Source organism: Rhincodon typus, chromosome 25 (genome assembly GCF_021869965.1).
Source record: "Rhincodon typus isolate 14 chromosome 25, sRhiTyp1.1, whole genome shotgun sequence".
Taxonomy (NCBI): domain Eukaryota; kingdom Metazoa; phylum Chordata; class Chondrichthyes; order Orectolobiformes; family Rhincodontidae; genus Rhincodon; species Rhincodon typus.
The window spans coordinates 3,021,427-3,032,442 of record NC_063356.1 but is presented as its reverse complement, the minus strand read 5'-3'; the positions used below and the strand labels follow the sequence as shown (position 1 = coordinate 3,032,442).

At 41.3% G+C, this 11,016-nt stretch overlaps 1 protein-coding gene across 5 annotated transcripts in view; it reads left to right on the top strand.

Annotated features, from left to right (window-relative positions):
• The window catches only part of magi3a (membrane associated guanylate kinase, WW and PDZ domain containing 3a), a 114,478-nt gene that overhangs the window by 68,742 nt on the left and 34,720 nt on the right, over positions 1 to 11,016 (top strand). For 4 of the 5 annotated variants that reach the window (XM_020530744.2, XM_048612265.1, XM_020530743.2 and 1 more), the window contains exons 4-7: positions 542 to 748; positions 1,245 to 1,380; positions 2,091 to 2,170; positions 3,962 to 4,054. In XM_020530744.2, coding sequence (XP_020386333.2) covers positions 542 to 748; positions 1,245 to 1,380; positions 2,091 to 2,170; positions 3,962 to 4,054 — 516 coding nt within the window. The remainder of the gene's footprint in view (positions 1 to 541; positions 749 to 1,244; positions 1,381 to 2,090; positions 2,171 to 3,961; positions 4,055 to 11,016) is intronic. The other variant, XM_048612266.1, reaches the window with a different exon arrangement.

The window sequence follows — 11,016 nt, the reverse complement described above, 5'->3', positions numbered from 1 at the left end:
CCCCCCGCCACTCAAAAAAACACCCCTTTATCAAGTGAAATAGACTGGAAATATTTTAGCTGAGTCCCACTTCATTCTGCACTCAGACACTTCCATTTGGAGTTAGTATTACTGTCTGCTGTACAAGTCCTGGTTGGTTTTCAACTTCCATTGCTCCTCAACTGCGTCTAAGGCTGAGTTTGAACTCTGCACCAACCCTGAATCTCGCCTGGTGTGAGTTCTCACCATTGCTTTCAAGGTGGGGCATGAACCCTGGTTCAGTTGAGAGTGCAGGATGCGTCAGTGGACCCAAGACAGTAACTCTGATTTCTCTCCACAGATGCTGCTAGACCTGCTGAGTTTTTCCAGCAATTTCTGTTTTGGTATCTCACTTGGCTTCTATGCTGAAGGGAAGCTTTAGCCTTGCCAAATTTATAGCATGAGAAATATGCAGTTGAATGATAAGGATTTGTTTTTGAACTTTGATTAGGAAGTGAGTATCGGTAAAGTGGTATGAAATTGAGGAATTCATTTGGTCTTTGTGCCACCCTGAACTTAACAGGTAATTTCTATGGGACACCGAAGCCTCCTGCAGAGCCTGGCCCTTTTCAGCAGGATGTGGTTGATCAGGTCGTTCTGGACGATGGCTCAGAGGAGGCACAAAGGAAACGAACAACATCTGTGAGCATGATGCAGCGAGCTGACACTATGGTCCCAGATGAAGATGAAGATGATGAAAGACCCACTGCCAATGGGACCAGTTACCCAGGTGAGGCAGAGTGGAATCACAGGCATATTATGACATCGCCTGATATTGATGCTGTTCTAGCTGTTTCTTTTTGCTGTGCTTGCATTTTTGCTCGGAATGTTATGTGGTAATTCATCACTAGGGGAAGTTGTGCTGATATTCTTCTTGCTGTCACAGTTTCCTTTAAGAACAAACAAGGTGAGAAAAGCAATTAATTGAAGTAGCTGCAGTCGTGAAGTCATGGAGCTGGAACTAAATGTGATATTCCACATGGGCTGTATTTAGGATCTTATACAAGGCTGGCCCTCATGTCTGTCGTCTTGTACTTGTCCTAGCTATATATACATCCCAGCATTTCGCTGCATACTTTACAAAAGGTAGAGCTGACACTTGTATTTGCTGGCTGCATGATATTTGTCAAGGTCGAATGTAACTATTCAGTCTTGTACAATCTGTCTTGCGTGGCTTTCACTTATCATTCTGAAGAGTGTAACCAAGGGATTTATTCATTCTGCAGGACCTGGGCCCAGCCACACTGAGGGCGTAACAGAATTCAGGTACTTGGATCCGGTTACCAGGGAAGATTTAGTCGAGCCATTGCCAAACAATTGGGAGATGGCCTACACTGACAGCGGGATGATTTACTTCATTGAGTGAGTATCTGTTACTGAATGTGTAGGGGTCTTTGTAAAACTGAGGTTGATTGTTTTGACTTTTAGTAACATAAAGTAAAAACAATTCTCATTCATTAAGCACATTTAATAAAGAAGAACATCAAATCAGTTCACAGATGTGTTAAGTGAAAATTTGTCACTGTACTACATAGGGAAGATTAGGACAATGTCCAAAAGCTTAGTCCAAGAGGTGAGTTTTAAATCCATCTTGCACAGAGAAAGAGGTAGCGTGTTTTAGGAGGGAATTCAGACTGAGCTATGTGTGATAGGCTGTATTCATAGTGAACGTAATTACATTTTATTATGTGCAGCAAGCTCCCAAACCCAGTCACATTTGTTGTACCCAATGCAGCCAGATGTAGATTGAAAGCCTGACATGTTCTTTGCTGGCATTGGGAAGATGTTATAAGTGTACAGCCTTGCCTGAGTTTTAGGCGGTTACAGATTCTCCTTCCTCTATACTTCTGGATGCCTCCCCAGCCCTAGTCCTATTTCATTGTCATGTGTTTCAGTAATTGCGCGCTCTCACCCGTGCACTTGTGCTGGTGCTGTTGCTCTCGCTCTCGCACTCCTACCTCTCTGTCATTCACACTCGTCCTCTCACTCGTTGACATATATGCATATATAGAGGGATAGCCTGCAGCACTATTGTGTTGTTTGTATTGTCGTAATTTTTCTCTCTTTCACAGTCATAACACTAAGACAACTACTTGGCTGGATCCCCGTCTTGCAAAGAAAGCAAAACCCCCAGAGGAGTGCAGTGAAGGGGGTAAGTAGATGTGCTGTAATTTGTCTTTCGGACACAAGTAGTTTTTAATAAAGGATGCTAGTGTGTTTCCATTTGTGTTTCCATTGAGAGTGCAGTTTGATGCAATTTGGCACTTGAAGCACACTCCTCTTGCACTGTACAGGGATAAAGACACGTCTCTGAAGGCAGCCCCACTTTTCAAATCATCCAAAATGATGTAACCTCTTTGTTTTTGATTTGGGTTGAAGGGAGATTTGGGCTGTAAATTTTGTACAAATAATTGTTAGTGATTCTGTTTTTTATGTTGTGCATGTACCCTGCTTTGTTAACTTGTTCCAGCTATGCAGTGCGTATTTACACAAGTTTGCAAAGAAACCTCTCCATGTAACAGGAAACTGGGGGGAGAAAAGTGATTCTGTAATTCTGGTGTTAAAACTGAGAATGCTGAATACACATAGCAGACCAGTCAGCATCTGTAGCAAGGGATGAGACAGGTTATCACTGCTGTGTAACCCTTTGTGGGAAGAGCAATGCACTGATTATGCTCCACATTGTTCAAACCTTTTCTTTACTGCCATTAACTGAATAGGTTTTGACGTATTGCTGGCACAAGTGGATTTTGTGGAGCAGTTAGCATTTAGATATCCTTTCTCTTAATCCTGAAGTTCCAAATATATCAAGGTGATCAGGTAGGCCAGTTATATCACAATACAAAGCTCTATCCCTTAGTTTCTTGATTTCCTCAAGATTCTACAGGTTATTTATTGCATATTGCTTTGTAAATCTGATAGCTGTTCTTTTATTACTAGAGATCAGTAACTACTGTCACCTATATAACACCTTTTATTGTCGAGTAGGCCTAGGTGGAGCATGACCACCAACATTGATCACTTAGTCCAATGGACTTGCTGTTAATATATGGGGATAGGAAGAAAAGCTGTGCACAAACTGCAAGTTGGACAACTAAGAGTGGATCAAAATGAGTTTCTTGCTCTGAAGTGGAAGTATTGAAGGGTTAACACTCCTGTTCTGTGGGGAGAAGCAAAGAATAGTTACACAGCTTAGAGGACACTGCCATTCTTCCTTCAGGAATTCCTTCAAAGGAATTGGGCACATCTTACTAGTTGGAGTTTAGGGTTGTTCTCAATATCTATAGACAGCAAAGATTAACCTCACCATGGGTTTAAGGTGATGTGTTCCTCTTGATAGATGCTGACTAGATATCCTGTGCATCAATTATCTCAGTTTGTCTCCTTCCTAAAATTTCCTTTTCGTTTCATGCAGGCTGTTGGCGAATTTACCTGGAGGCAGATTGCAAGACCCTCTTGTGTAGACCTCTACTCAAATTAACAAAGTGTTACATGGAGTGTCTGATATTAGCTGAGAGCATCAGTGGCTGTCATTTGATTGAGGGGTTCTAACAATATGCCAAACCAGCAGAGTGAAGCCCTAGACTAGACCATTCTGGGTGTCATTGGGCACCTGCCTTGTTTCTCCGCATTTTATGTAGGGTCCCAAAGTAAACATAAAAGAAAAACCTTTGACTTGGTCAGAGGTTGTGATGCAATACACTTCTGACCTTTTGTCAGCATCCACTTTGCTGTGTGAGATATTTGTGCATTTGGCATAACGTGTCACGTTGAGAGATTTGTGGGTATGGGAAATTATTAGAGGCAATTCAGATCACGAGGGTAAAGTTTGAGCAGCTAATGACCCGCGGGTGAACCCTGAGATTACATCACAGCCTGAAGCTGCTCCCTCGTGTCTATTTTGTTCCTTTTTCCACCAGTTTTCTCTCTTCCTCTCCTGAAGGCGCTGACTCCGTGCTGGGGCAAGGTTCCACGGGCCCCGGTTGCCCTCCAGTACCTCGCCCAACTGGCCAGTCTGCATCTATAAGCCTATACGGTGAGTTTTGGCAGCCTGTTCAACCCTGGAGGCTTCATGGATGAGTCTGTCCTGGATTCTGTCCTCCCCTTCATGTCCGCACAATCATGCTTGGCTGCCATGTGGAAGCTTAAACCCCCTACACATACCTTAGGATGTCAGAAGTTCATTTGGGAGGGTAGAGCTATACAGGCACAGAGTGGGGCATTGAACCCTGAGATTTCCTGGTCTGTATTTGCAACGTTGGACATCAGACCCAGATACGTCTGTATCTTAAAGTAACGAATGCATTCATGTATATAGTGCTTTGCATGACATCAGGTCATTTCAAAGTGCATTGCAGTCATAGTAATGTACTGGAATAATTTAAAATTCACTGAACCATTTTTCGTGAGGTTTTTGGATCCTGGTTCTTTGACTGATTGATGGCTTTCAAGCTGAAGTATTCACCATTGCATGAAACTTTAAATATAGATGAAAGAGAGAGAATTTAGAGGTCAGAAGATTGGCATGGGCATATGTTATGAATAGGAGAACGTCATCTGGCCCTTAGAACATGCTCTGCCATTCAGTAAGATCATGAATGATTTGACAACTCCAGTCTCTGCGAACTCCAGTAACCTTTTGAAGAATCTTACTCTGCCTTAAAAATATGCAGACTGCTTCCGCTGCCTTTTGACAAAGTGAATTTGAAAGATTCAAAACACAAGCAATAAATTCAATCACTATAAGTGTACAAAGATGCATATAGTATTATACTATATAGCCAAAGGTGTTGGGAATTGCAAGCACTTGAGTTTATATAGCCTTTCCTGTTCTTGTGACTTGCTAGATCTATTGAATTTTCAAGATTGAGATCAATAGATTTTTGTTGGGTAAGGATATTGAGCAATATAAAGCGAAGGTGTGTAATTTGAAGTATTATTAGATGTTATCAAGTACTGTGATGGAACAGGCCTGCATTGAATTGCTGCCGCCTCCACTCCAAAGTATTTCACCATCAATTCAGTACTGCTGCCACCTTGTTACTTATGTAGAGGGATGCAGCAGCCAGTTTACACACCATAAGTTCCCATAAACTATGACAGTCGAATTGGTAAGTTAATCTGTTCCTTGCATTGTTGGATGAGGAGTGAATGGTGATCAGAATGTCCTACATCACCTTGAAGTAGGAAATGAGGTCTTGGTTTAAGATCTCTTCCAAATGGCAGTAGAAATGACAGCATTTCCTTCACACTGTGGTAAGAACTCGGTCCAGACAATGCATCAAAGGTCTTGAACCCCAGCATTCTTATTCGCAACTGAGTGTGCACTCTGTAATGTAACACCGATAATTATGGACAAACTTTCCGGGATTATGGGCATGTGCTTATCCCACCAAGCAGGACAGAGATCGGCAACAGGATATTCGGCAATAGTGAAGTAATGAAAGATATCTTATACGTAGCACTTATCATTGAAAGCTTTTAGAGTGCTCGAAGCAATTAATTTTACAGTGACAGGATAAAAGCAAATACAATTGCTGTATGCCAGTAAACGGCAACGAGAAGAATGAACAATGAATTTATTTTTGGTTGTGTTTTAAGTGAAATGTTGGCTGGTGCACCAGGAGCATGTCCTGCTCTTTACTGCCATAGGGTCTTCAGCAACTGCCAGGCCTGCCAGAGAGATGGGATCTTGCTTTCACCTCACCACTTGCAATGCTATTCTTGGCTATGATCTCCAATCTGTAGACCTTCCCACCCTCAAAGGAATGATTTTGACTGAACCAACCTGAAATTGAGGAGAGATGGCTGTGTGTGTTCAAGGTATCTTGGAAAGTCATGAAACTGAACTAATGGCAGTCACATTTCAAAATAGTTTGGATTGAGTTAAGTTTGTGTAGGGTTAATTCTCTGGATGGATGGTCGCTTTTTTTCACTTTTTTTGAAGGCATGTGGATGTCGCTGGTGTGGCTAACATTTGCTTGTTGCTAATTGTCCTTGAACTTGGCTTGCCAGGCCATTTCAGAGGGCTGCTAAGAGCCAACTACATTGCTACATGTCTGGAGTCACATATAGGCCCTTCATTTCCTTGAGCAGTTATGGCTGACTTCAATCCAACCTGACATGGAAATTAATAGAAATGAAACAACAGGCAGAAACAATGAGATTGTTTCCTGATTCAGCCTGTTACAGGGACGACTTGGAGTCAGTTGCGTCTTGATCTCATTGTTCTGTGAGCAGTTAAACCCCAGTTGTAGGAATAGAGAGGTGACAGCACCATTCATTCAGCAAACCATAAAGGAATAAGTAGTAGCCTAAAATGTTTGAAATTTCCACTGAGGGAAAGGCATAATGTCACAGAGTAATAAAGATAAATTGAGCAAAATGTGAAAAATAAATCCAAAAAATTAAATGGGAGTGGAGAACTGGAGAAATTTCCTGAAATAAATCAGGGCGTTGGCGTTAATTTAAAAAAAAAAAGAACCCGAGAGATGAATGCACATTTTGACTGGAACTTGGAGTGCAGAAGAAGCTATTCATCCATTGAGTCTGTTCCCATGTTCATTCTTCAATTAGAACTGTCTGCCTTACACCTGCTCCCCTACACTCTTCAATAGAAGCTCCTCCGACAGGAGGAATGAATTTGGAGAGAATGCTGGAAATCAGGTCATGAAATTAAAGGAAGATAGTCGAAGTGCTGAATTAAAATTCTGTGAAAAATGCCCCAGAATGTCACTACTTTGTCCGGCTTCAATAACATATGGGGATTCCAAGAGAATTTTAAGTTGGCATGGTACAACCACAAATTAAAGGCTCTTTATTCAATTTTCCCGACCACTTTGCTTACATCCTGCTGGAGGGAAGGATGCTTTCAGGACCAATCTCTCATTCATAAAGGATCTTTCATGTCGTCTGAGCATGTTTCTTTGGTGCCATGGAATTTTATTTTACCTTTGTTTCAAATCTCCTGTGAAGGACTGAAAGTGCTTCATGCTGGCAGCCTCTGTGGCTCACCATCTTTAATGGTGACAGCCTAGATGCAGTCTAATGACTAACACACTCCATCCGAGGTTGTTGACTTGCTCACCGAGCTGGCTTGTTCTCATTCAGACATTTCATCACCATGCTAAGTGACATCATCAGTGAGGCCTCCGATGAAGCGATGTTATTCCACTCCATTTGGAATTTATACGGTCCGGTCCGTTATGGTGAGTAGTGTCATTTCCGGTTTTGATCTGTATGGGTTTATATATGGGGTCCAATTCTATGTTGATTGCATTACAGGTAGAGAACCATGCCTCTAGGAATTCCCTCGTGCCTATGTTTGGCTTGGGCTGCTGGAGTTGCGTTGTCCCAGTTAAACTGTTGGCCTTCATTGACTTGAGTGTACTGATGTTTAAGAAAAGTTCGTCGTGTCGTTTTGCTGCTAGCTGATGTTCATGTATTCTAATGGCTAGTTTCCTTCCTGTCTGTCCGATGTAATGTTTGTGGCAGCCGTTGCAAGGTATTTTGTAAACTACATTGGTTCTGCTTGTTGTGGGAATGGGGTCTTTAATCCGTGAGTGTTTGTTGAAGAGTGGCTGTGGGCTTGTGTGCTACCATGATTCCTAGTGATCTGAAGAGTCTCCTCAGTTCTGATGTGTCATATCGGAACTGACAACGAGATCCTAAGACCACTAGGAATCGTGGTAGCACACAAGCCCACAGCCTCCTTCAACAAACACTCACGGATTAAAGACCCCAATCCCACAACATGCAGAACCAATTTAGTTTACAAAATACCATACAACGGCTGCCACAAACAGACAGGAAGGAAACTAGCCATCAGAATTCACGAACATCAGCTAGCAGCAAAATGACATGACAAACTTTCTTTCATATCAGTACACTTGGACAATGAAGGCCATCAGTTTAACTGGGACAAAGTAACCAAAGTAGCCCAAGCCAAACATAGACATGCACGGGAATTCTCCACCCATAATGCAATCAACAAACATATAGAGTTGGACCCCATATACAAACCCATACAGATCAAAAACTGGAAATTGCTCCACTCCCCATAACGGACCAAACAGTATAAATTCCAAACGGAGTAGAATAACATCGCCTCGTTGGAGACCTCACTGATGATGTTACCTAGCATGGTGACGAAATGTCTGAACAAAAGCAAGCCAAGCCAGCTTGGCAAGCAAGTCAACAGCCTCACCCACAACCCAAGCTTAAAACTTAAAACAATCCATCTGAACATAAATATTGACACTAATCCACATTATGTACTGAGACGACCAAAAGCTTGATTAAAAAATTTGCTTTTGAGGAGTGCTTTAATAAGGAGGTGAAGGTTTAGTGAGGGAGTAAAGAGCCTGCTATCCGTGGAGCTGAAAGTGTCTTTGCTAATGGTGGAGGATTTAAAACCAGGATGCTCGAGGCTAGATTTGGAGGAGCTGGAGATTCTGGAGTGTTGTAAGGCTGGGAGAGGTTAGAGGTGGGGAGGAGAATGGTCATGGAGAAACCTGAAATCAAGGGTGATGATTCTAAAAAAACGAACATTTTACGAACGTAGATCATTGGGACTTGGTGCATGTTAAGGTAGGATACAGGCAGCAAAAGTTTGAATGAACTCAAGTTTATTGGATAGAACATTGGAAGGTGGCCAGGAATGTACTGTAGTGGTCAAGGGCACAGATGAGAAAAGCAGGTACTAACTGAGCCAACTTTGTGTATTCTGAGGTTCTGAAGGAGATTTATAGGTACCCCTGATCAAAAAAGAATAGTTAAGCAAGGATTTGGCTCTGGAGCATTGGGAGCATGAAGCACAATACCTTTTTTCTCTTCCAGATTATGATCCACCAGTTGGATGTCAATAATAGACAAAATATGGAAATTGATATTGTCAATTAACTTTACTAACTAGCAGTCGGTACTTAGTTACCAGAGGAAAGTTCTGCTTGACAAACATTGCTGCCTTTGTTACAGATGTGGGTACCCCCTATAATTAAAGATCTTGCAGTGAAGTAGGTCCTTGTTGTCTTCTTATTGCTCAGTACTCAGACTTATTGCTGTACACAAACTGGGTCTGACAACGTGCCACAGATAACAAAAGGATTACTAACTGGGTAAGCTGGTTTTGATGGAGGATTAAAAAGTGTTTTCAAAACCAAGGGTAGCTTTTCCCAATAGTACGAAAACTATTGTACGTACATTCACCAAACATGCATGTGGAATCTTCATTTAATACTTTATTTAGAAGATGATATCTTACACTGCGCAACAATCCAGAAATGCACTGGAATTTTGGCACTTACCAGAGTGGGGTATGAGTCTGAGTTAGAGTGCGATCACCAGACCAAGCAGACACTCAGCTTTTTGAAATTCCACAATAAATATATACTTTGTTCCACGTTGAAGATTTTTAATCAGATTAACAGCCACTGGAATTCATAGTGGTGTATGTAAACCTGATTTAAAAGACCAAGGATTATCTGACTGATCCCGAGATGTTGGCAGACTATGCTTGGCCCTCCAATTTTATCCTGCATTTTTTCTTTCTGGGTGAGTGCCCTCCAATTCAACAGCCAGGAAAAAATTATCTAAGGAGTGTGGCGCCTTATCAACTAAATCTGTTTATCAGAATTGCTGGATGTCCCATGATTCTGCTCACTATTAGTCAAGGTCATTCTTTCTTACCAGTGCAGCGCAATGTGTTGGCTGTGTGTAACTCAGTGTCTCTAAGGCCACAAGGTGTATGCTGTGATTTGTTCAAGTTTTTTTAGAAGCTGATTGATCTTGGCAAATGCTCAAGTCAGAAAACGTTTGAGTTTGTTCTTGGGAAAAAGGAGAACGTGGTAAAGCTGTGTTTACTTCCTATCCTGAGGGCAATAATAGCTGTTTATTGTGAGATTAACTTCAAATGTAGGCTGACAGCATAAGGTCGGCAGATTCACTTTTCTTAGCTGACATTAGTGAACCATTTAGGTTTTACAGCAGTTTTCCAGCTTGTTTTATCTGTTTTCAACCTACAAGTATCATGTTATTGGATCTGTTTCAAAAATTGCCATGATTGAATTTGAACTTGACCTCCAGTTAGTCGAGCTAGGAGCAAGGTGTTGAGGTGCTTATTTTATCACTTCTGTGATACAGATTTGGAAATATGCTTGTGTAACATCCGAAGGATAACAGATGTGTGCTTGTATTTTCATATGTGTTTAAAAAGATCTTTCAACTATACATGCTTCCTGCAGCAATTTTCCTCTTGTAGAATTTTTGTGAGAATATATACTGGATATTTGCAAGAACAAGTTAGTTCCGCTCCCCTGCCTTTTCCCTATAGCCCGGCAACCTGTTTTTTCCCCCCTTCCTTCTGGGGCTCATACAATTTCCATTAAAAAACCACAATTGAACTTGTCTCCTCTGTGCTCTTTCAGGAAATGCATTCCAGACTGTAATGATTTGCTGCATGAAGTTTTTCCCTTGTGTTGCTTTTGATTCTTTGGCTAATTGTAATCATTTACATCACAATATCCACATATTATATTGGGAGCCACCTTGTCAACTTGTCATTTTGTCATCATCTTTCACTGGCAGGGAATGTACTGCAGTTTCACCAAAACTGTGCTGAGGCATCTCAAGGTATTTTCTAAATAAGGACATTGAAATTTATAATGGAAGTATGGATTCACAGTAGAATATAAAAATTCAAACTGGGTACCAAATACATGCATGTACTTTGGTCCAATTATTCTGAATCATCGGATAATAGAATAGGGAATTCAGTCACTCTGACCTATTCTGCCACTCAATTGGAATGTGGTACATTCATAGCTTAAGAGATAGTAGGAACTGCAGATGCTGGAGAATCATAGCTTAACTCCATTTTTCTGACTTTTTTTGTTCCATTTCTCTTGATACCTTCCAAGAAAATCTAATGATCTTGTCCCAAAATACTTCAGTTGATTACTAGCCTCGGCTGTTTTTGGAAAAACAAATTCAGTTTTCCAT